At 31.6% G+C, this 27046-nt stretch overlaps 1 protein-coding gene across 1 annotated transcript; it reads left to right on the forward strand.

Moving 5' to 3' along the window:
• Positions 1–904: 904 nt before the first annotated feature.
• On the forward strand, positions 905–24602 carry mRpL52 (mitochondrial ribosomal protein L52). Its single transcript, XM_067288871.1, has 5 exons — positions 905–1055; positions 5499–5583; positions 9218–9285; positions 9364–9428; positions 24312–24602. The coding sequence occupies exons 1-5, from the start codon at positions 1022–1024 to the stop codon at positions 24465–24467; spliced, it is 408 nt and encodes a 135-aa protein (XP_067144972.1). The 5' UTR covers positions 905–1021; the 3' UTR covers positions 24468–24602.
• Positions 24603–27046: the final 2444 nt, after the last annotated feature.

Consider the following 27046-nt stretch of genomic DNA (forward strand, 5'->3'; position numbering starts at 1 on the left):
TTAACGCAAAAATTCCTTTTATATCCACAGATGGTAATAATTCATTAAATTGTTGAATTACGTATTGTTATCTTGTCGACACAATCACTACACACAGTATTTTTAGTAAATTCTGCTTCGATGATGAGCGAAGCCGATAAAGAAAATTCAGAAGTTTTTTCGGTTTCGGTGGAAGAAAGAAGTCCCGATTCCGTCCAACCGAAGAAGAACGAAAGCCATCTTTCGAATGATTTTGAAGCGAAAGGGAGAACAAACGAATCGGAAGAATGCGAGGAAGCGGTACAATTTCTTCAACAATGCGCCGCCGGCATTTTTCAGACCATCGAAAGCATGGGATCGCTATTAGTGGCCATGTCTCGGCTGTCCATTCGCAAGTCGGACGCGTCCGTATTTTTCAAAATAAAAAGCAACGTGAAACGGTTGGGCGCTTTCGTCGACCAATGTGACCGGAAAATATCCAACATCTCTGGATGCTTACGGAAGCAAAATGAAGAGAATTCGAGGCAATTCGAACCCATTCTTAGTGGCGTTGCTCGGGGAATGAACCACGTGCGCGTGTTGATCGAAAAAATCAACGCCGTCTTCGATTTAGACGTCGATCTCCAAACGCGATTTAGCGAGTTGGAAAATTCGGCTTCCGATTAATTCGACTTAAATAATTATCCGTGACAAAATTCGATACTCTTATTTTTTTCTATCCGATGTGCTTAATTACATATGATATTATTACTATTTGAAAACAGGTCTGTTCTTAATAATGTAGAAAATCCATAACACTATGTTGTATATGTTTTTTAAAAGTTTGAAATAAATAAAAGAAAATATTCAACAATGTTTATCCTTTTTATTTTCGCAAATTTTAAGTAAATAAATAACATTTACGAAAATAAAAACATAATTTTTTTATTTTTAATAAATAATAGATTTGGGTAGAGGGCGTATCGTACAAAATGGCGGCAGTTTCGCAGTAGAAATTGAATTTTGCTTCGGTTTTCTTGACGGTATTTTCATTTTAAGAGCAATGTTGACGAAAATAAGATTGATATTACAAAGAAGTGAGTTAAAATATAATATTAATAATATAAATTTAAGGTAAATCGAGATATTTCCCCACAAAGTAATTGTTTATAAGCCATATAGCAACGTTTACTCTCTCAATTTTATTTACAATCGTGACATACATGGTAGACATGTCCAAAATATAGAATATTTGAGTGGCCACTCAAATAAAAAACGCTATAAACAGAAAAAATTTAAGCGATTGAGTGTACAGAAATAGGTAATAAAGAGAATGAAAGTTCTCTCTCAAGCAGTGGCATATAACCTTTCACAGTGAGGGTTAACATGTAGTGGACCGAGAAATGAAAATGGAGAATTTCCATGTTCTCAAGGCACGACAAAGTTGCGGTGTATCTGTTAAGATAGTGATGGAAATTTTTAAAGAGGGGGCCAAAGGAAAGGAAAAAAACTTTAGGCGGGCCAATATAATTTATTAAAAACTAACAATGATACATTTTACAAAATTCTTGTATTTTTTGTGATACTAAGCCCTATTAATAACTGAAAGATTATGAAGGAGAATGTGATGAATGAAACTGTGACTGTATTTCTAAAAGTTTTTCATAATTTGGTTCAAACTGGGATGCACTTACTCTTAGAAGAGAAGTTAAATGCTCATCTGTCAGTCTGTTTCTAAGGCAACTCTTTCAAAGTTTCGTTGTAGAAAACACCCGTACATATACACTATCTGGCCAGAAGTATCCGGACACTTCCCTAAAGAAGTAGATCTGGCAGGTGATGGTCTTTGATGCGCAGGCATGGTTTGACGAAATGGGTGTTCAAAAACTGAACTGACCTTCTCAGAGCCCCGATCTAAATCCCATAGAACACCTTTGGGACGAATTAGGACGCAGATTACATAGCCAGTCACATCGACCATCCTCACTGCCAGCACTTACTTCAGCTGTGATGGACACCTGGAAGTCAATTCCGATGGCCACTTATCAAAAACTAGTGGAAAGTCTCCCCAGACGTGTGCAGGCTGTCATCGATGCAAAAGGAGGATCAACATCATATTAATATATGCCTCAGAACTCTCCGAGTCCATACCACTGGGTGTCCGGATACTTTTGGCCAGATAGTGTATATGATGAAGCAAACATAGCAGTAACTTTCTGGGCATGAGATATCAGATTTGGGAAAGTGGATATCGACAAGGACTTGTAGAACTCTAATTTTGGAACATTAAGAAACAACTGTTTGAGTTGAGTGTTACATTGTAATTCAATCAATTCAAGTTGCAAGTCCGGTTTCACTGTTTCACAGTTCACATTAAAAGGCTTACCGAAAATTTCAGTCTTTTTCAATGACACTGAAGTCTTCAAATCTTCGTTCAAATTCACCATGGAGTCTTCTCAGACTATCTTCGTAACTCTTAGGCTTTTCCTTCATCAGTTAGGCTATTGATTTCAACTTCGGGAAGTGAGACAAGTCATTCTTAGCAAGCTGATTCGTGAATAGAACAAATTGTAGTTTAAAACTTTTGAGATGGCACCAGATATCGTCGATAAATTGATATTTGCCTTGCATCTTGACATTCAACTTGTTCATGTGGCAGAGAAGATCCGTAAAAAATGTAAAATCCAAAAGCCATGCAGTATCTTCCAGGATTTTATACTCTACAGACCCCTGTTTCTCAAGGAAGAATGTCACTATTTCGTCTTTCAGCTGCCAAACTCTCTCAAAGACGCATCCTGCACTAAGCCACCTTACTTTCGAGTAGTATGATATATCAGAGTACTCAGATTGCATGGATTCTAGAAACTCCTGAAATTGTCTATGAGCAAGCCCATCGAGATCGAATAGCATTAACCAGCTTTACAATAATGTCAAGCACAGGTTTCGTATCCAAAGCAGATTTACACAGGGCGTCTTGATGTATGATGCAATGTACAAATATAACATTGTTATCTGGATATTTTTCATTAAAGATCCCAACAAATCCAGATTTTTTCCTTGTCATATTTCTCACTCCATCTGTTGTTATACTACATATGCAATTTATAGGTACTTTCAAAGTTGAAATTCCTTCCATAAATTCATGAAAAATATCTGACCCTGTTGTAGTTCCCTTCAACGACCTCATGCATGCTAGTTCCTCTGTAATACAGAAGTTTTCGTCAACACCTCTTATAAATAATAGCAACTGTGCAGTATCATTTATATCAGAGCTTTCATCCATAGTAATTGAGCAGAATTTAAATTGGCCAATCTTTGATTCCAACTGTGATAATGTTTTTATCTATTGCTTCGATTCTAGAAGTCACTGTTTTTCGAGATAAGCTTATTGTTTCAAAATCTTACAGTTAATCTTACAAAATCTTACAAAAGTTGTACTCTTTTGTCAGGACATAAAATATTGCAAACTTTGAGCACGCAGTGTTTAACAAACTCTCCATCAGAGAGAGCTTTGTTACTTTTAGGAATATTGTATGCTACAACATAACTTGCATGTGTAGCTGCTTGCTGAGAACTATTCCCTTTCTTAAAAATACTTTGCTGACCTGATAGTTTTTTGCGTAGATCATCTGCTATTTGTTTTCTTTCTTCTTCGGTCATGGCTCTAACCTTGACATTGTTGTACTTAGAGTTGAAGTATCGTGAAATGTTATATTCTTTGTAGACTGCTACAGTTTCTTTGCAGATGAGACATAGTGGTTTATCCCTAAAAACTGTGAAAAAGTACTTCCAAGTCCATTTCTCTTTGAAAACACGACACTCAGAATCAACTTTACGTTTCTTAGATAACATCTTAGGGCTAAAATTTTTCACCATATGCAGAGAAAAACTAGCAAACCAACAACGCTAAGACAGGTCTGAATCAAGAAATGTGTTTCGTTATCTAGCCACATTGCCAGTTTTACTCTTCACTACAAAGTTGCCAGCAGCCAGTGCTTCTCACTCTCAACATAACATTCCAATATCTAGGATTCTTAGTCAATAAATTTGTATGTCGTCACCGATATAAATCGAAAGAGAGAAAAATATTTATTTTTCTTATAGCCTGTATTCTTTTTTATTCATCAGATTGGGAATAATGTCACACAGGCCAGATAGAACATTTCAGGTGGCTGCATCGGGCCTGTGGGCCATAGTTTGCCTATCACTGTGTTAAGATGTAAACTCCAAATGAGGGATTTACTACCCGGAGTTATAGATCCCGTACAGGCAGAAAAGTCGACCAGACTACACGTACGTGTGGCTTGTCGCCCGATGTTTGCCTTTGATGGTCAGTTTTTACCATTGGTAAAACTACTGTCTAATCTCTGTGTTCAGTGATGCTCCGCTTGTGGTTGTGCATTTTGGCGACGGCTGATGCCAAAGCACCCACTTGGGCAAGAGCCCTCGTACCCTTAAAACTATGTGACATTGAGTACTCTGCAAAGTCGCAATTGCTTGGGCTAAATGGTTAAACGTGACTGTCTTGACGGAGTCGCACTGCTCCCGATTGTCCGTGGTCTGCTAGGGGACCAATTTCGGGTCTGTTTCTTGTACTGTACATAGGGATGTTCTTTTGAAAAAACTTTATATTTTGAATTTGATTATGTATTAAAATTATATTCAGAAAAAACAAATTAATTATCTTGATTGTTTATGATATTTTGAGAGTTGAAAGAATGATTGAAATTAATATATTAACTAGAACATGTATAAAATGAAAAATTTAACATTCGTTTTTGATAATACTAAAATATTAATTTACTAGCAGATAAGCCCGGCATTGCTTGGGCAAAAAGTAACAATAGCAAAGATTAAGTTTATTACATTATAGCCAATCTTACCTGTTTTTGCAGAATGCAAGAATTAGGTCTCCTGTTTCCACACTAATTAGAGAATTTTTAGATGGGTCTAAAAATATGTTCGATTTCCCACAAAAACGCAAAAAGCCGCATCTGTGACTGTAAATCTTGCACACTGCTTTCTCTTAACACTTCCCTCGCGGGCGGAAGTGTTAACAACCTCTCCCCGTGGGGTAATTTCAAAAAATCCCTTCTTAGTGTACATACCCTATTAAAACACAATCAAAAACGCAAAAAAAACGCATCTAAAATAGTACAGTAGAAGCTGAGTTCTTCAGGGTAAGCCTTAATCCTCTCCCTTTCCCCGGTGGGGGAAATCTCGAAAAATTCCTTTTTAGTGTATGTTCTTGTGACGTACCCTAACTTTGTACCAAATTTCAACTTTCAAACCCTAACCGTTTGGGCTCTGTGCTGATTATTATCATCATCAACCCATCTCGATTATATATATTTACAATGAAATTTATGTTAAAAAAATAGTCATATAAGAAAACTTTTGTGTAGAAAATAAAAATATTTGTAATCAAAGAAATATTTTTCTTTATCTGTAAACATAACCTTATATATCTTTATAAACTTACAAAATCTAAATATCAATAATAATGTATTTTTTAATTAAAAAGATTTTATTTCACTTAGGTTTGAGAACTGCTAATGCAAGGTTTTATTATAAGTCAGGAACTATGGTTCCTCCATTTAAAGATCCAGACTTGAAAAAAAAACAGTGAGTAGATTTTTGTATACTTGAGAAATTCTAGAATACTGATAAAAGAAAATTAAGTAAATGCTTTTGATAAGTTGAAACAAACTGAAGTTCACTGAATTAATTTTCAGTTTATATTAATGTATTACAAATAAAGAATAATTTACATCATCTTAATACTTACAGAAATTTTTAACTAATTTATTTATTAAAAATCAGTTTGAAATTTACAATTTACATACTATAAATAAATATTTTGGTTATTGTAGTGAATCTTAAACATGAATATATAAACTGGATTTAAAATAACATTAAATGCAAGTGAATAAACATAAAACTAGATATTTTTTAAAATGTAATAATAATAATTTAATATTTAAATATAATCACATACATCAATACTACAACAGGTAATATACCACTCACTAAATAAACCATCACCAGTTCATAACAAAACAGAAAAATTCTTACTATGAATGTTTTTGTCTGTGTGAAATAGACATCTTCAACCATAGACATCTTCAGGTATCAACCATATCAAACAAAGTGCGTTTGTTCGATATGGTTGATACCTGAATGATTTGCCTGATAGCAAATGATTTTCCCATATCTTTACTAAACGTTGTAGAATGATTAACAGTTATCACATAAATATTTTTTTGGTAAAAGATCACTTCAATTATCTTCTTTCATGGGTTCTTTGTCCCACGAAAACTGTAAGCTATACTTTCCCATTTTTGTGAAAAATGTACATAGAAATTTAACAAAAGTTAGTATCATATGTTAATTAATTCACAAAATACTTTAATTTGAGTAACCATAATTTTTGATTACTTGAATTTAGTAGATTAATTATATTATAGTGCCAAGTTTCATTAAATTTCTGAATAAATAAGTTGTAATGCTGGGCAAATATCACAGGAAAATGGCTTGTTTACTTTTTCAGTTTTGTCTAACTTACGATGCGCACTGGAGAAAAGAATTTTTTTCTATCCCCATCATAGGTTCAACCAGGCTCGCAGTGGGGCTGGCCAGTTGGTGAGGGATGCGGCCCGAAATAGCCAGAACATGTCTATGAAAAATTCCTAAAGTTGCTCATCTGGATTTGATCATGAGTTCCTCAGAGTAGCATGTTGATGCCTTAACCATTTCAACTGAATATCAGTCACTCATTAACAATACCTCAATAATAATTACTAATAAAAATGCACACATAATAATACTCACCAACAAAAACATAAACATAACAATTACAACTAGTGAAACTATAGATACGGAATTAACTAACACACACAAATTTATTTCAAGAAACACTCACTAAATATACAGGTTTTAGATCATAAATCCAAACCTTATACGTTCTACTACTACGTTCGCACACAATCCATGACTCACTTTGATCTCGATTTACCTACAATCTGGATTGTGACTGTCGCTAGTCAAACGTCATGCTGTTCGCACAGGCAGTACGCTTGAGAACAACCCGGCTATTACACGCAATGATAAAACTGACATAACTACGCAGTAAGTCACGAACACCAACAAACAAAATGGAAGTTTTGGTTAGAAATAAATACAGTACTTTTTCTTGCCATTTATCTAATAATAGATAGATGTCATTGTCTCTCCAAATACAGTATCTTTTTTATTTCTCTGTCAATAGCCCGACACGTGTTCCGCCACCATCTTGTATTTTCTCGCATGTGTGAGATTGTGGGATCTCTTGTATGACTGAATCTAGTTTCAAGAACTCTTGAGTCAATTGCGATTGAACCTCATTTCAGTCGAGATTGAAACAGTCAAGGGAGGTTGCACCAAGGCATAGTCGCTGACCTTGGTCACAATCTAGATTGAAATGCTCGGTGCGAACGGGGTATAACTCTCTTTAAATTTTGGCAAGATGGTGTCCATGACGTCTATGCACGTCAATGGTCGTTAAGGGGTTAAAACCAAATTCTGTTAAATAAAAAAGTAGTTCCAAATGTATATGTTAAAAAAGAATCAATAAATTAGTTAGTTTATCTGTTGTTACTTTTGTAGATATGTTTGTGTAATTAAAATTAAGTATGTATGAGAAGTTTCATTTCACAGAAATGTTTCCTCTATGTATTACTGTTTAAGTACTGGTTGCGGCCGAAGTTTTCAACATGTAAATGTGTATGTCGGACATTCAGCGCCGCCTTCCTGTAAGCCTAGAAGTTTGGCAATGGCGTTTGGAACGTCAGTGGAATTGTGCTCGACGTTCCAAACACCATTGTCAAACTTCCAGGCTTACAGGAAGGCAGTACTGAACATCCAACATACATGTTTTTGTGTTGAAAACTTTGGCCACAACCTTGCTAATATAGTTTTGAGACTAAGAAACAAGTATACTTTCTAAATTGAATTAAATAAACGAACATGTTTTGAATAATACACTTTAATTGTATTTAACTAAACAAATAAATAATGTTCTTAAAAAGAAAACAAAATTTAAATTTGACAAAACAACAAAAAAAAACTTTCTATTTATTCATTTTTGGATAATGATATATTCAGACTCCCATTGTGAGGGAAAGTTAAGAGTGGAAACTTTTGGATTTGGAGGGGGTAACCTGTTAATTTAATTACATATAAAAAGCATTTTAAAATTAATGGGTGTTAATTTTCACGTACGACATATGGAGTAGAAATTTTGTCAGTTTAACAGAGGTTTTACTGTATTTAAGAATATTTTTTGAATTTGACAATAAATCTTTTTCATGAAATTTGTGAACTTTAATAAAAGTTTTCATTTATAACAACCATTATAGTAATAAAATGCAAATAGCAGACAAAAAATAATTATGTAAAACTGTGTGGAAATAATTATGCAGCATATAAAAATTGTTGAATAATTTTTTGTATTTTATTTTACAGCATATAAAACATGCCTCTATTTCAGCAAAGAGTATTTAGGAAAAGTTTTTAGTGTATTTAGATCATTCCACATATAATAACTGTGGCAAGGTATGACATAAAGAGATAGTAAGGCATACAAGTGTTGAGAAAAAGTTACTGCTTAACTTTGAATTGTTTGATGTATATGATGAACAATCGATTGTTAATCGTCTTACATCATCTAACTAATATTTACAATAATTCCATTTTAAATACTTTAAAGCTAATAATAATAATGTTTAATTAAATGATAACATTTTGATTTAAGAGTTAGGCTAGATAGAAGTTTCAATATAGCCTACTGAAGTATGTTTGGGAAACTCATTAGCTTATTAAGCAACACATCTTTTGAGATTGGAGAAATGCTAATGCTTTTGCCTGATTAATGATCCTTGGGCACCAACAGACAAACTGCTTTTGCTTGCCTGAGGATGGCTCATTAACTGGGTTGAAAACATTAGCTTTTATCCATTCTTGGCTATTGTTAAAGGTGCATTGCTTAATTTAGTAGATTAACTACAGTGGCTAGTTTGACCTTGTAATTATTCACATTTAAATTCATTGTAAATGTTTTCAAATTATTATCTGATTGCTACATTTCTGATTTTAACAAGAAAATAATTTTAAGATATCTTCTTAGTTCAAAACATACTGCTATCAATATGTTTCTTTATATATTTTTACATTTTATTTTATTTAAAACAAAATTTTGTTAACTTTTTTTAAATTTATTTAGACATAGTCTAACTAGGACGTCACTAGAACCCGATCCAATGGTTGAACTTCCAGATTGGTCATATGCAGGTTTGTTTTACTTTATTTAAAATATTAATTTGGTAAAAAGATTTTAACTATTTATTTTAAATTATTACTAATAATTAGATGGAAGACCTGCACCTTTGGGAATTCATAAGAAGAGAAGATTACTTTTACAGATGCATTATGCAGTAAGTTTGTATTATTATAATTGTATTTGTTAGGGATCAATTTCATTTAACATAATGCAGTTTTTCTATTGTTAGACATACTTCATTTGTTCTCATAACAACAAAAATACAAAATGATATACTGTTACATAATAAAATTTCTATCTTATAATTTTAATTTAAAAGATTGCTTAGGCCTACATCAAACATTTTGATATCATAAAGTTACCAGAAACTTGTGATATTTTATATTTTGTATTCACAAAATACATTGTGACATTTACAACAAAACAGAATAAATTGGTAATGAATTGGTCACTGGGGACTATTTGGGATCACTGGTGACTATTTCTGATTTAATACAGCCGATTAGAAAGTGTTTCTTAGTGACATATTTTTAGAAATTTCTTACTTCTCACATGTTTCTAGTGTTTTTTGAAAAGGCAATAAAATAAAATTTTGTTGGTATTAAATGCTTAAATTAATAGATGGAGTGGGAAGAAGAAAGGTAATAGAAAGTAAATCATTAATTATATAAAAAAACTGTAAAGACCTAAAAAATTATCCTTTTCATGTATTAGTAAGGAAAGAACCCATCTGACCTTTTTTAAAAAAGATTGCTAGCTTTCTTTTCAGTATTAATATGGAATTATGTCTGTACTGTTATTTGTCCCTTGCAGGCCAAGAAATGAATCATCAAGGAGTTGGAAGCTGTACATTCAAAACTAGTTTTCTGACAGTAATCATTTACTAGATGAAAAAATTTCTACAATGTTGTTTATTTTAGTAATTTAATACTTTTGTAAATATAACTAATTTTAGAAGACATATTTTCTGATAGTTAATCTCAATAAAATATCATATTTTCTTGAAGTAGTGCTTGGACATTTATTCTAGGCCTAGTGCTAATTTTTACAGTTGATTATTTTGACTACTACATTTTGTTTTGTTTCAGTACATTAATACAGTTGGTAGATAGCATTTAGTCAAACACTAAAAACATCAGGCTCTCCTATTTCTAAATTATAAAAGTAACTTTCGTGTTTTGTTTATTCCTTTTTATTACTATAAATTAATGATAAAAATTGATTTGATTGTTTTTATAAATTAATCTTCTAATAACAAGGCATATATTAATCAATATAAAGTTCATCAACCATATCTAGACCTTGCATCTAAGTGGGAAAATCATTACTAATTTAAGGTTAAAAGGTTGTATATTTAAAAAAAAAAGGAAAAATTTAAAAACTTTAAAAACCTTTCAAAAAAATCAACCATGAGAAATCTTTCTTTCTCAATCTTTTACCAATTTCCAGGGAGACTTAATTAAAAACTATAGACTACAACTTTCTTTTAATGGGATCAAAGTTTATTTTATTTCACCAGGGTGAAATGTATTTGGAGGTAATATTAAATACACCGATTCCATTGTTTTAATTTTTACAAATATCCATTACTAATGTTTTTGGTCTAAACCTTATTAGTCCTCTGGGTAAATTTTTCCAACTCAAATCTTTATAATACTGGTGTTTAGATTGGAATTTGTATAAGACTCTGATGTATTTGTATTCAAACAATTTTTGTTTTTTAAATTTTTCTTAAATATTCAATGGGGTGCATTTATTCAATCTATGCATTGCCTATTACAATGTTGGATCAAATGTAGCCTGCCATGCTCTTAACATCTGTTTTTATTCTGTAAAAATTGATGGATAGGCCTTGAGGGTCTGCCTAAAATATTTCTAGTATCTCTAAATTTCTGAGATAATTTGTATGGTATGTTTTTTGTATTAGGGCAGATTGTTGGAGTTTAGTTTAATCTTATTATCACTTGCATATAAGGCAGTGGTGTGTCTCTTTTCTATGTTGTATACATTTGAATAGATCTGAGATCTCTCAAGCAGCGCTTTCTTGAACATAAAGCTGACATATTTCATTTGTGTACTAGTATCAAATTATATGCAAATGTTTTTATCATATATCGATTGTTTTATATTTTTAAAAACAAGCAAAATCTTTTTATTGTTTCAAATAGATTTTGATGAAATTTGAATAAAACAGATAATGCAAACAGAATAGTTTCCAGTTTGGATCTTACAGTTACTAAATGAAATTTGAAAGTAAGAAATATCTTCTAAACATTTAGTTCATATTTAATCATTAAAATGTCTTCAGATTCAAACTATAAAGATATTTTCCAACTTTTAATTACCAGTGCTAATGACAACCTTTGAAGAACCTTTATGTCCGTAACAAAAAACATTTAATAAATCATCCATGGATGATTTATTAAATGTTTTTCAAGGGGTAATAAAGGTTCTTCAAGAATTGTGATGAATATTCAGGTCCAACTGAATCTTTACAGAAACATTATGAAAAAATGAATTTTCTGGTTACTAAAATAGCTTAGATATATTTTAAAATTCTTTTGTATCTATGTCTCTGCATAACTCATCATTTTAAGATCAATAAAATATAAAATAAACTTTATATGATTTAATTTGATTAGTTTCTCTTGCTTCATATATTAAAATTGCAAAGAGTATTTATGAAACTTCTATTACAGGAGTTCTGTAAATACTTTTTTGTTTCAGTTCTACTTTCTAAATATTATTTTTTTGTATGGACTATGTATATTAAAACTGTATATATTTGTGTGTTTTTATAAAACAATCATTTTTATATTTTTAAGATCTATTAAATAGTAAATTTAATTTTTCATTTAGATTCTCTTTTGACATTTCTTATTGAATGCCATATTTTTGAGGCAGAAAATATTTTCTATGTTATAAAAAGCACTTTTTCTAAAATCTCTTATTTGAAAGAGTCACATTGTCTAATAGGATTATAGCAAGGTTAAGCTAGTCTCAGTAGTTTGTAGTTAACACTATTAGACAAAACCCAAGAGCCATAATTTTCACACAGTGATTCCTAGACCAACCAAAATAAAATATATGTCATTATAAATTATGACATAAAGAAAACAAATGGAAATAACTCTCATACGAAATGAATGGCCATTGGCTTGAAACAAACTATTTGATATATTTATTTTTTGTTTGTTTCTGAGACCTAAATGATTAATCTAACTATTTACATTATTTGTTTTTCTACACTATAATTAAATATTTATGCTTATCTAATTTTAATATGATGATGCTGTTATGTACTTATTATTCAAAATAAATAGATTTAGATTATTGTACTTATTATTGTTTTGTTGTAGTGCAAATGTTGATGATGTGCAATATTATCATTGGTCTTATTAATAATTTATTGATTATTTCTTAATTAACATTGAGATTTCTTGCTGAAACAGCTAAAGTGGTTCTCTGTAATGATGGTGTATATGACCTCTGCATTAGAATTTTATGCCCAAATTATTCAAAAATACAGAAAATGCATTACAGTGTTATTTTCCTAATGGGAAAATAGTGAATTCAAATATTATGTTTACAATAAATCTTTGCTATAATAGATATTAAAATAAATACAAGAAATAGATCACAAATATCAGTATACTGAAATAGGATGACTCAAATAAAGACGACAACCTTTAATTCAACATGAACTTAATACTAACAATCTTGGTTGCTTTGATTAAGCATCATCAGATTTGAATTCAGGAGCAAAAACAAAAACTGCTTTTTTTATTCAGTTCTGACATAATGATAATTATGAATGCGACCAAAAAACATTAGCAAGAATTTCTTGCTGGATTAAATATTGTCTCTGTGTGAGAATAGACAGTACTAATTTATTAATATAAGATCAGTAAATAGTAATTGTTTTAATTGGTTTTAAGTATCGTTAAATTAAATACAAAGCATGTTTCTAAATTTACATGGTTGTTAATTTTACAATGTTTTGATGTTTGTAATTTCAAAATATTGTAAAATTAGCAATTCTTTATCTTCAAATGTAGAATATTATGTAATATGAATGCAAATAAAATATAATTAATTACTATTTATTAGTATAATAATAAATATATACAAAACTTAAAGATTCCCCCCCCAATTCTCCATAAAGACAATGTCCATCAAATGCAAGTTTCACCAAAATGTATTTATTTCTCACTTTTGATTTTTTCCTATTACTTTGGTCACAAAATACATTTTGAAACACTTTTCCTTTTCAGTTATATTCAAAAAGTTGTCACCAGTAGGTTTTTGGAAACTGCCAAATTAAGCAAAATGACATATAATGAAACCAGTTCTACTATAGGCTAAATCATGTAAACAAGATATAATTCAGCTAATATTATTCTAAGTAAGTTTCAAATGCAAACTAATTAGATTGTGTTTGCAACCTTCAGCATTTAATTTCTACCTCATAGAATCAATTTTACTGTTTATAAAGAAAATTCAAAGCAATAATTGAAAATGATTACAGATGTACAGTACTTGTATCTTTCCTCAATGACTTGCTGAACTTTCAAAGATATTGATACTTATATAATATGTGTACATCTTAAAATTATAAATCATAAATGCTAGATAACTTTTATATTTTAATTATGAAATAAAAATTTTATTCATTTGTACTGTACATACTATAAGCTATAAATTTGCAGTATTCAAATACTTAAAAGCTATTTCAACATACGTAAGATACTAAAATTTTAAATTATCTTATGAAATATTGTTGTTATCAGGATGAGGAGCAATGGAGACTAAAAAAGTCTTCAAATATTCTTAAAAAAATATGTTTTTCTCTCAAATAAATTTTAGCATATTTTAACAAGTTATGTAAATTAAATAATTAATTCAAATGATATTAATCACGTCAGTGACCTTTGCTTTATTCCAGTATTGCTTTAAAAATGACAAATATATATATATATATATTTATAACAAGATACCACTGCAGTGCAGAAAACGTACACCAACTGAGTCTACAAACATAGTGGAGGAATATGACAAGAGGTTGAAACCAATATATAAAGACATTACACATAATGGAAGAACAGAGCTGGCTTACAAAAGGGGCAGTACTATATACCAAATGCTGCAAAATGATAAATAGGACCAGAGCTCCTGCAGTTTATAGCATACGATTAAAGGATGATGGATTTGACAAGGATTTAATTTTCATAGGAGCCAAAGTAGATCTCTTAAAAGCAGGATTAAAGAAAACAAACAACAGTGCTACCCATATATGCCTTAGAACCAGGAATTGGAGCAAACAGCAGTCTTTTAGTAGAGAAGAAACTAAATTTTTGGAGATGTTAGATATTTAAAACAGCCTTGAAGATAGTGCATTAATATATGAGATGCAGATTTGTTAGTGTGTGCTTGGAAAGTTTTTTATGATAACCCCGAGAAAAAAAGATTACTTTAATAACTTAATTAAATTATGGGGTGTTAATATGAAATTATTTAGAGTACATTAGTAGTAAAGTCTAATTCAGTAAATTTAAATTTTTAAATTTCAAAAATAATTGAAATTTGAATTCAATTAGAATGCAGAATGCTGTGAAAATAACACATATATGTGAATTCCAGCAAATAACCTTTAATGTTATAATGTTTTTTGGCCACAAGTTAGAGGTAGTCATCAGAAAATAAAACAAAATTAAAAAAAAAAAAAAACAGTTCTATCATTTGACAGAGAATACTATTACATTTAGAATAGAAATTTGAAATATTCAAAAATATGTTTGATATGTGTGCTGTTATTTATGCAGAATGCTATAGATTGAGCATTCTAACTGGAATGTGTGTAACCAACCTGAAGTAGGGCAGTCAAGCTGTTTAAAAACATTTGCCATTTTTAAAGTAATACTGAAATAAAGCAAAGGTTACAAGCAAGCATGTGATTAATGTTTAAATTTTTTTCAGTTTGGATTTCTTTCTTTTTAATTAATTCAAATGACTGAACATATCTAATTTCCGGATTTATTTATCTACTTAGTTTAATAGTAGAAAAAATAGCGAATGTAATTACACTCAACAATAAACCATTAATTAGGAAGTTAATATTTTTATTTTATCAAAACATATTCAATAAGTCTTTTTCCCCCATCTTCAGCTATTTTTATACAAACTACATTCAAAATGGAACAGATTTTGTCAAACAATACATTTTAATTGATATAGATTTAAAATATATTGTTTAGTATATACTGGTAATGGAGTATCTGAAGCAAAGTAATGTGTAAACTTCATTTACACATTAACTATCAATATTTAGATAATGTCTTTCATATAGAGTTTATTGTTCATTGATGACTTAACTTTACCTGTTCATTAGATTTAGTCTTTTCTATCAAATAATACTTTGTTAAATGTCAGAATATATTTCAGAATTTACCAGTCAGAAAAGGGTGCACGCCAAGTTTTTACACCATTCTGTATTTATTATGTTGCACTCATATATCAGCTTATTATGTATTTACAATGTTTATTTCTTCTGTTTTTGTTTTAATGTTATTTTTTTATTAAAATTTATTTTACTGGAGTTTCTGTAAGGTGTGAATTTTACTTTTCTTGACATTTCCTCCAGTTCTGCAATAATTTTTTTTATTATTTAAAAATAATTCATTTTTTAATGCTATTACAACTGAACGTCTTCAGTCACTAGTACTTTCAGTTACATTCCTACCTTGTACATTAACAATCATGTCTGCTATTCTTGAAGGGTAAACTGGCCTTGCAATCTGCACCAACTCATTCACACACATACAATGTTCCATCATCTACTCGCATCTATATCCCTAAGTGGGGCTCTTGAGAACACTCTCCAGGGGCATGGATGGCAATTAGCTTTTCCTTGCTTTTTTTTTCAACTGTCAGCATTTAGCTGCCTTTTAACTTTTATTTTAACTTTTTTCTGTCTTCTTTTTCAGTCTAAATTTGGTTAGTCCTAATTGTTAGATTAGGGACTCTTAGCTTGGTTTCCAATTAGGATATGATAGGTTAGGTTAAATTAGATTAGGGTTTGTTAGCTTTAGTCCTCTGGTTAGGTTCGTTCTAGGTTATGGTAGGTTAGTTTAGTGAGTGAGTAAGTTAATGTTTAAAAATAAAATAAAATTAAAAATAAATGAATAAAAAACAAATTGGGGTCTTGCTTGTTTGTCTCTGTCTGTCTGTTCATCTTGTCTAGTTTGTCATTGTGTTAGTTTTCTTTTCACGCTGTCTGTCTAGCTGTTAAGTAGTATTAAGATTCGCAATCGTGTTCAGTTTTATTGGTATTAAGTAGATATAAGTCTTCCTACTAACAGCCACTTGGCACTAACTTCTACACTTAGGTATTTGTGGTGGCACTCAGTTATTGGTGTTTGCTACACTCAGGTTTTCTTTTAGACCCTTTGGGGGACTACGGCCTTGCAGCATAAAAACTGCACGCCAGCATCAAACATAGAGGGTACTGTAGCCATATGTATGCCGTTCAGAGGGATCCTTATCTTTCTCTATTGTCTATCTCCTCTCCCTCCTTCTTCCCCTCCCCTTTCCCTAACCTCTTTTCTGCGGGCTAAACACTGTGTATGGCTGATGTCTTTCTTGTATGCATGTGTGTATGTATGCATTACAACTGAAAATATAATAATAAAGCATCCAAAACACTAAAAATTATTAATTAAAAAATTGTTCCAGTTGCAGATTAGAGTATTTTTCTACTATCTATTTGACATTAGATATATATTGATAATGTGCAAAAAAAGTATTTAAAAAACAAAATCTGTAAAAATGCTTGATTTACTTGTTATGATATTTACAGTAGCAGCCATTGAAATTTTATCATTCATAAAATTCTGTAAAATGTGTTTATTTTTTTAAAGTATTATTTTACTAAAGACTTGCAAGAAATTATAAAGATTGCATCATCCTTGATATCATAAATGCTAGAACACTTTTTATTGTCTGACAAAGTCTACTGCAGCAATGTTTTCTATGATTGTATCATCTATTGTTATAAACACTTATGCAAAGGTGGTGTGCTTTTATAACAGTTAACACTGCTTAAAATATCTGTAATTCTTACTTTGAATGCTGAAGGTTTATCATCTGGTGAAGTAACATAGAGTGTGTGCAATGTCATCAATCAACAATTGTATGTAAAACAGAAAAACAAATTATATACTGGATAGAGAACAAGTTAAAAAGCACACCTTTATCAATCCAGCAAAAGATTTTTAATAACAAAAATGTTTCCAATCATTTTAAATGATCTTCATCAGTTACCCAAAAAATGGAACATTAAAAATAGAACATAAATAAATTATGAAATAAATATAAAAATCAACAGAAAGATATGCATGCGGACTAAATATAAATAAATAAAATAAAATAAATGATATAAATAAGGCCAAAACAAGAAAAGAGAATAAAATACAAGATATAACATGAACTGTAGTATTATCCATTGTTATCCTTAATTATTGTAAAAGGATCTCCAAGCAGTAGATAACGCGTCTGCGTTCCTATGGTTTACACATCCAGTTCTTATATGCGCTTTGAAGATTTCCATCCTCTCAAGATGTTTCACTGCATGTATGTCTGTTGTAGTTTTGATAATAGCTGCTTGATTCCATTGTACATTAACATCCTGTTGTTTTGCGTATGGCGCTAGCACAGTGCTGTCAAGGTTCTTATCAATAGTGTACCTGTGCTCCTTGAGCCTTTGTTTTAAATGTCACATGGTTGCTTCTACATAAACAAGATTGGAATTGAAACGATGGTCGTGTAAAGGCACTGAATAAACTCCCATTATTGAATTCTGATCTTCCTTCTTCTTATCATTTCTTAAAAGCTTGTAAACAGTGGGATTACGTTGGTATACGATTTGAAGATTATTAGCTTTGGCAATATTTCTATGTATTTTGTTTAAAAATGGGATATAATTTAGCACCATCTTTCTCCCCCAGTCTACCTTGGTAGAATGTCGTCTTGGAAGTATGTAATAAGCCTCTCTACCTTGCCTCTCCGGTAACCTTGCTGCTCAGCTATCTTAAGAATGTAATCCAACTCCTTAATTGTATCAAAAACATTTGTGCAATGTGTATAAGCACATTTAATCCAAGCCCTGAAAGATACTAACTTGATGTGCCTGGGATCAATAGATTGTCATGGAATAATAATAGGCAGAAAACAGGGTTTGCGGTATATGTCGGTCCAGATTTCTCCTTGTTTGCAGGTGATGGAAATGCCAAGGAAATGTCGCTCTCCTAGTCTATATGTAACAATAAGCCGTAAGGGTTATCGTTGATCGTGTTTAAGAAATGTTGAAGGTTAGGCTCACTTTGCCATAGTATGAAAATGTCATCCACGTATCTGGCATACAAAATGATATGATGATGAAATTTGGGTAGGATAGCAGTTTCAAGTTGACGTAATACTAATTTGCAATGGATAGCAGACATAGGACTACCCATTGGTATGCCTCTTTCTTGTAAGAATACCTTTCCTTCAAACTCAAAGAAAGATGTATAACAAACCAAATGGGCAAGCTCTTGGATATGAGCATGGTACCTTGACACATTCTTGTTATTAGTAAATAAAAATCCCTTAATGCACAAAAGCAAGGAGATAATTTTATTGGATATAAGGATTTGTAGTCCATCACAGTCATGTACTCATTATCATTGAGAGAAATGTCCCTGAGATTCTCCACTAGCTGTAGCTAGTGGAGATAGAAAATGGATGCCGCTGATCCCTTGAATGAAAAAGCTGACCAGTTGCTTTTCAGTCAAAGACATAGGGAGTTACATTTTTCAATCGCCGGATGTATCTGGTTGCCTGGTTTGTGTGTCTTGGCAAACATGAAAATTCTAGGTGTTCTTGGAGCGAGGATGGTGGAATTTTGCATATGCAAAAGACATGCCAAAGTGGTGGAGGTGCATCTCTTGACTCTCTGTTGTAAAGCATCCAAATAATTGATGGGTGCAGGTTGGCATTCCATGCTCGTAATATATTCATTCAACTTCTCGTTGCAAGTATCCTGTTTCAGAAGTACCACACCTTTCGACTTATCCACTCTCATAAGTGCAATGTTATTTTGCTGTAACCACTGTCGCGATTCCTTTATGGTAAGGTGGAATTGCCTCGCATCTGAGTTAACATTCTTTTCTTGTGCCGTGTGAAATCTGGTTTTCCAATGAATATAATCTTGATCAGTGTTATTCATGCCTTTAATGATGAGCTCAATATCAGGTACAAGGGTCTCTGGATTTCATGAGGGGGCAGGAGCAAAGAGCAGTCCAAACTTTAGAGCATCCAAAATGCATTGTGGAGAAACAATGTTATCCCATGCTGTGATATACAAACTTCCCATTCTGTGAGGTTTAATATTTTGGCAATGGAATATCCATTTAATCTTTTTGATGTGCTTTAAATTTCTTTCGTAATTCTGTGATAAACTAATTACACTCTCATATTAAAAATCTTTTGCTGGATTGATAAAGGTGTAGTTTTCAACAATTGTATGTTTTTTTCAATATCAGATGTAGTAGCTGTTATATATGTAATGTGAATGTATGTCTCTTTAATCCAAATAAGTAATTAATTCCGGTAGACTTTCTCACAGCTATCAGGTTAGGTACTCATTTATTGGTATTCACAAATGCATTTCGGGCTTATGCAACATCTAAGCCCCTCCTCAGTGTAATGCTACAAAAATTAAAAGAAACATGCTTAGTTATTTCACAAATTTAATGCGTTTAGATAATCTTTACAGACACAATTTTTTTATACCTAAGAAGGCAGAGTAGTGCCTTTCAAATTTTTCAATACACTTATACGATACTCTTAGCTATGTTTTAAATATTAAAACATGAGTGTGTATCAAATGACAATACAATGTTTCTGTAAAATTGACGATAAAATCTGATACACACTCATGTTTTTTATATTTAAAACATAGCTAAGAGTATCGTATAAGTGTATCGAAAAATTTGAAAGGCGCTACTCTGCCTTCTTAGGTATAAAAAAATTTTTTTGTGTCTGTAAAGATTATCTACATGCATTAAATTTGTGAAATAACTGTGTTCCTTTTAATTTTTGTAGCATTACATATAGGAGGGGCTTAGATGTTGCATAAACCCAAAATGCATTTGTGAATACCAATAAAGGAGTACTTAACCTGATAGCTGTGAGAAAGTCTACCAGAATTAATTACCTATTCGGATTAAAGAGACATACATTCACAATTGTATGTTTGTTACATAGGAAACTTCAGCATGGTAACATTGAAAGAAAAGCTGGATCAGGAGAGAAATGTATGAGTATTCCATGCCAGGCTAGGATAATTAAGTGTGTCAATCTGCAGGAACATACTGTTAATTGTTACAAACTGAAAGTAAAATGGAAAGATCAGACATGCATGAGCAAGTGCACAAACTGTGTAATATTTGTATAATGTGAATTTAAAGGCCTACTGTATGTAAGAAGCCATAACTGAAAAGTAAAATGCATTGACAATGGCTTATCTGGACTTAAAAGCAAGAATACAGGAATGTTGACATTTAGGATTATGTTGTTTTTGGATAAATTCAAATTTAACCAGCATGGATCTGACAGCAAACCCTTTGTTAAGAGTAGGAAAGGCAAGGCTCTTAACAAGGATTGCTTAATATAGACAATAAAGTTTTTAGTAAGTAAAATGATGTGAGGATGTGTATGCAATAAAGGTGTTGGCAGGCCTACACTTTCTGAATGGGTCTGTGAATGCAAAGTGGTACAGAAACATCTTATTTACCAAACTAATTCCAACAATTGAGAAAAAATTTTGTGACAACTGCATTTTCCAGGATGACACTGTATCTGGAAAAGATGGCAAGTATAGTATAATATGTTCTTTTTCTGCAGTTTGTTAGCATTATCATCACTTAACCAATTTATGCCAGAGTACTGTTATTAAGGCTCAAGATGACCTAAAAACAGGTTTCCACGTTATCAAAAAGCAGGAACAGAAAAATAACTACATTCTATTCTTCCTTCATTTTCTGTTTAGTTTTCTTTCTGCAAAATATCACAAGCAGAACTAGATTGATTGTAGCATGTAGTCAACAATTAAGATTGTCATCTTTATACTGTTTGTCTATTTTATTATAAAGGAAAGAATACTTCCTGGTTTTAATTCTGTTTTTTAGCTTTGTCTCTCTTTTTGAATAGTCATTGTCTTTTAATGCAACAAGATGTAAAACATTACTGCTGCTATGTCATAACCTTCATGGTTTTCAATTGGTCGAAACACAATGGAAGGTCCAACAGAAATAGAAAAGTTGAAGTATTTTCTACTGTTTTCAACTAGATTTTGTTGAACAGAAATTTCTAGACAGGAAGTGACATCACTTTTTCCTTTATGTTTCTGGTAATGTGGAAACTAGTCTTTAGAAGTATTGGGATCCCATTCAACAAGAAATAGCTGTTCATGTTATATTTTTCAAGTCTACTTATGCTGTAAACTTTCTTGCCATAATTGTGAATCACAAGTTCTTGTGACAGTGATCATTTACAGTGGCTGTAGTGAAGCTCTGGTGTGAAATAACACTCAATTTGAAAATTATTGTCACAAAAAAAAAAATGCATTTGAAAAATACCTGTAGGCAGTGTTATGGTAAGGATTTAAAAATAATATATTTTTAACTGGTAGCTCAAAACAAACTTTTGTAAGAGATATAACAAAACTGCATTTTGAGTCTGGGTAAATTTCAAAAAGTTTGCAAAAATGTCAGTTAAAATCAATGGAAAGATTAGCAAGCTCTTGAGTTTTAACTCATATCCTCCATTGTTGAAAATATAGCAAAAGTTTATAGTGACAATGTATAATGAGTGCACTGTCATAAATTGGTTCACTCAGTTCAGGTCTGGAGACTACAACACTGAAGACAAACCAAGTTGTGGATGACCACAGGAGATTGATGATTTTCTGGTGAGGTAGTTGGTTGCCAAGAATCCCTGATCACACTGGAGGAGATAGTTTTTTGAACTTGGCTTCACTCTGTCTTCAGCATGACACTGAAGTAGCTAAGCATCAAGGCTTCCCAGTGGTGCATTATCCTATGGGCAAAATAGGCAATTTCCTGGGACCTCACCAACAGAGGGCCCCAAAACAATATTTCTTCAAAAAATTACCCTTGAAAAATCTGAAATTAACACATTACATGGTCCCCCTAATTCAAATTTGCCTGGGCCCCATGAAGCTATAACATGCCACTGAGGTTCCCATCAAAGTACACAAGCATAAAATGGATGCCATACATCCTGACTACATTTCCATATGAGCATCACTGCTAAATCAGTACCAGATCTGTCCTGTCTTTGATCATTTTGTGACCAGTGACAAGAAGTGTATTTACTATGACAATCCAACTACCCAAAGTATCTATGTGATACCTGGCAAATAACCACCAACTATCTAAGCTAGCTTCGAGCAACCAGAAGATGCTGAGTGTGATCTGGGATTGTCAAAGTATCATTTACGATTGCTACATGCTATTGGACAAGATAATTGACAGTAACAGTTTCTGTGATATGCTCAATAACCTAGCTGCAAACATTGCCAAAACTTTTCCATCATTAGCCAACCAGAAAGGAGTTTTTGTTCCATCAAGAAAACACTAAACCCTATACCAAGAGTCGGAAAGTGCGGCTCTTTGCATAGACGTTCACGGCTCTTCGGACATAAACTCCAATTTCACCGAACAAACTTCGACTCATACGACATACTCTCTACCACTCTTTAGCCCATCCGCACATGACGACACTTGCATTGATCAATATGAATCGCATGCGAGTGGTAGCATTTGAAGCATTCTATATATATAACCCATTGAATGCGCGTCTGTTTGTGTTCGACGTCTGTCCACGTAACATTATGCCAAAAAAGACACTAGAGGCGCCCCTGTCGTGTGTCGTATTTCGCACATTTAAATTAACAATATAAATTATTATTTACATTAACAGTATAAATTATTATTATTAATTCGGTCAATAGCCAATAACAATATAAATAATTCAGTATATTTGTAATTGGAATTTATTATTGTCATGGAATGCCTGTAACGCTTACTAGGGGGCATCTTTCAACACAGTTGTTCAGCGATTGGTCAAGCATTTAAGCCTCAATGCGGCTCTCTGGTACTTTTGTTATCCTGTTTCCATGCCGATTTGGCTCTTCTCACTTGGCAAACTGCCGACCCTTGCCCTATACCATTAAAAAAAAGGCAATCAGTTTTTTTCAACAACTCGTAGCAGCTAGGCTGGAAACTTTTTGCTCCCCCACCACATTCACCACACCTTGCCTGTCAGATTTTTAACTGTTTATTCTGCAAAATCCTGTTTGTTTGTTATTGGTCAAATGCTGTCTGAACTGGAAGCTGCAAAAAGGAGGTGGACAACTTTGCATTCAAGCAGCCATCTTTCTTTGTTCCAGACATTCAAAAAATGGGTCAAATGCTGACCTTCTATCATAGCTAACAATGGGGAATACTATCCTAATTAATTTTTTCATTATCTTTAAAATAAAATCAATGTTTTCCCGAACCCTGATTTTTAACAATGACTTTTCAGTTTTTCTGATATGTAATAATTGGATTTTTTGGCTTATTATTCTCATCATCATCTTCATACCATCTATGATATAATTACAAATTACAGTTATAACTTAAGTATGTTACTTTGCACATCTGTTGATTACTTTTTCCTATTTATCATAGGTGACATAATTTCCATGGCTGGTACTATATGATATTAATATGTATATTTTGTAATATGTACAAATATACGTGTGTAATTTAATTTTCCTTCAGTATGATTATTGCTTGCAATATAAATATTTTATTTAATGAAATATTAGATTTTAAGCTTTCAATTAACATTTTTCTTTTGTTCTAACAAAACTTTTATTCATTAAGAAATAGTAAGAAGGTTACTAAACTAATAAACTTACCTTGTTTTCTAGAAAATTATCACAGACTTATTGAAAGAAGTTGATTTTGCCGAAAAGTATCATCAGGAAAAACAAGAAGAGAAGAAAAGAGAAGAAGAAAATATTATTAAAAGTAAATTAAAAGCAAAAGGAAAAAGTTTACATGCAGAGAAAAGGATCATTAAATAGTAATTAATTTATAGTTTATTATAATATTTGTATTGAAATAAAGTACTCAATCTAAATAATAAAATATTTGTGTTTGTTACATTTATTATCTGTAATGTAAAATAAAAAATATACATTAAATTAATTTTAATTATTAAATTTTCTCTTTTCAACCTTAAATAGTCATTTTTCAACAATTAAAAAAATGTTTAAAGAATTCAGAAGTTTTATATGATTATTAGAAAAGCTAAATCATTGTATAATTTTCTAAGAAAGTCAAGAGAAAAATGAAATTTGAAGTTCAAAATGTAAGATTTTAAAATTTGTTTATTTTCTTTTTCTTAAATATTCTGATTTTTTTTATTTCAGCAAAAACTATTACTATTAAGAAAAGCATAATTTTTTAAACTTCCTTTTAACTTTTTGACAAGAATTTGGATAGAGATGAATATGTTTGTGAAAACATCATCATTGTTTATATTCTGTGTATCTCATTCATTTTGCATTTAATTTGTTTGAAATCATAAATGAATGATAAGTCTTGAAATTAATCAGGAAAATACATTTCAATGATAGTGTGATATCGAGGGCGGTAGGAGGAAGTCGTGCCTCCCTTTCTTCTCTTTCTTGTCAGGATAGCTGTTACGTTGCCGGCACGTTATGCGTTACGCGAGTGGATAGGAGGTGAGATGGGGTCATTGGCGAAGTGATATTCGAGACACAGAGGAGACCATTTAACAATAAACAAGATTTATTAAATTTAACAAAAGACACCAATACAAAATCTGACTAAATTCCCTAAGTCGCGTAGGGTTCGAGAGAGAGAGCTTACAGGTTCGGTTCATACCTCATTATTAGTTCCTGATATAGTTATCACTTGGATATCCACGAGGTGGAGGGTAGTATCCGAAAATGGCACAGTTTATAATGTCGCGACTGAGTGCGGGAGACGTTAGGACAGGAGGTCCGAGCGGTGACGACGTGCGACGGCGTTTGTCCGGCAGATGATAGAAGACTCCCAGGGGGGAAAGGAGTGTCTTTTATAGCCTTTTGGCTGAGAACATCGGTCACGTGATCGTGGGTGGATGGCAATCGGGGTCATAGGTGCTCCCGGGACTAAAAATATATGACGAGTTCAAACGTTAACTATAAACTTAGGTTGCAAGATGATCTGGATCGAGTTAAGAACAAAGGATTGTTGACAGTTATATGGCCGGGGATGCATATTTTCTCGTCCAGGACCATTTCTAGACAGGATGTTTATATTAGGGGAAAATTCCTAAAACGAATTATTACAAAATTTGACTTGGATGGAATTCCAGAGCTCACAATAGTCAATCTTTAAATTTCAAACAGAGAAATTACAAAAAGAAAATAATGATTAACAGATTGGTGAAGAAAGAATAAAAAGTGCCTGACAATATCTTTGTCAGGAAATATAAAAGAAATTATTGAGTATTCATAAATATGTAAGATATATTTGCTTATGAGGTAATAGAATCAAATTACAGTTGTCTTTTAATATTTCAAAAAATACTTCAAAGAAAAACAGATGATGATTAAATTATTTAACAAATTTTAACTTAAAGCAACAAATGTTTCTCAAGATAGCCATAACAATAGCTCTGCAAATTATTTTGGATGGGTAAATGGTAAATGTTAATAAAGAAATGAATGAGTTATACTTATGGATGGGGGCTTCATATCATAAAAAATTTTAATTCTTATGTAGTATAATCTGGCTTTAATTATATTTTAAAAAGTGAAGTTCGGATGTTAAAGATTTGTGTCAAGATTATTTCTGGTTTATCTTTAAGAAGATATCATTAATGTTTTTTACTTCAGGATTGTTGAGACCATTGTTAGTCATCACTAACAATGGATAGTTTGAACCAGGCCCATGAAAATGACTGTTTAGATAAGTTCTGAAGATTTTTTAAAAATCTTGTAATAAATGGTTAATAAGTAAGAAAAGTCTGTTTTAATGAAAAATTTTATAAAAATTGTATATTTAATATTTGTTACATAAGGCGGTGTTAGAAATCAATGGCCACTTTATCATGCAATTGATTAATTAACCAAAAATGTTTTTGACCTACTTCCATAAGCCTTCTTCAGTTGGAACATCAAACTGTTCCAACTGAAGAAGGCTTACGGAAGTAGCTCAATAATGTTAAATTAAATATAATGCTGGAATTATACTAGGTTTACAGCTTTCGTTTGCTAACTTGGGTTTTGTCAAATTATTTTACCAGGCAATTGATCCAATTAATTATGAGTTGTTTTTCTTGTCTATAACTGTTGTTTGTGAAGATGAGGAAACTTATTCCTTGTAATGGACTATACATACATAAATTTATGGTCTCTGAGAAAGACTTGTTGCCTTGAATTTAAAAAAATGTTAATAAGAAAAGTCAGGAGAAAAAATATTTTTGATGTAATTTTGTTAGGTAGACTGAAGAAAAACTATAGCATGTGGTAATTATGTATTTTCAGGAATGAGGTTTGTTTTTATATTTTTGAAATAACACTGAAACTTTATCCTTTAGGATTTTGAGCGTTTTTAAAAAATTAAGAGTGATTAAAGTAAGTAGTTCAGA

This window comes from Centruroides vittatus, unplaced genomic scaffold (assembly GCF_030686945.1).
Source record: "Centruroides vittatus isolate TY-2023 unplaced genomic scaffold, ASM3068694v2 scaffold_944, whole genome shotgun sequence".
In the NCBI taxonomy this organism is placed as follows: Eukaryota; Metazoa; Arthropoda; class Arachnida; order Scorpiones; family Buthidae; genus Centruroides; species Centruroides vittatus.

What these genes read in the sequence shown, in the direction of transcription:
- mRpL52 (XM_067288871.1), top strand. Translation starts at nt 1,022, where the DNA reads ATGTTGACGAAAATAAGATTGATATTACAAAGAA. An exon ending in AAGATTGATATTACAAAGAA is followed by an intron (nt 1,056 to 5,498) that starts GTGAGTTAAAAT and finishes TATTTCACTTAG; the next exon opens with GTTTGAGAACTGCTAATGCA. An exon ending in TCCAGATTGGTCATATGCAG is followed by an intron (nt 9,286 to 9,363) that starts GTTTGTTTTACT and finishes ACTAATAATTAG; the next exon opens with ATGGAAGACCTGCACCTTTG.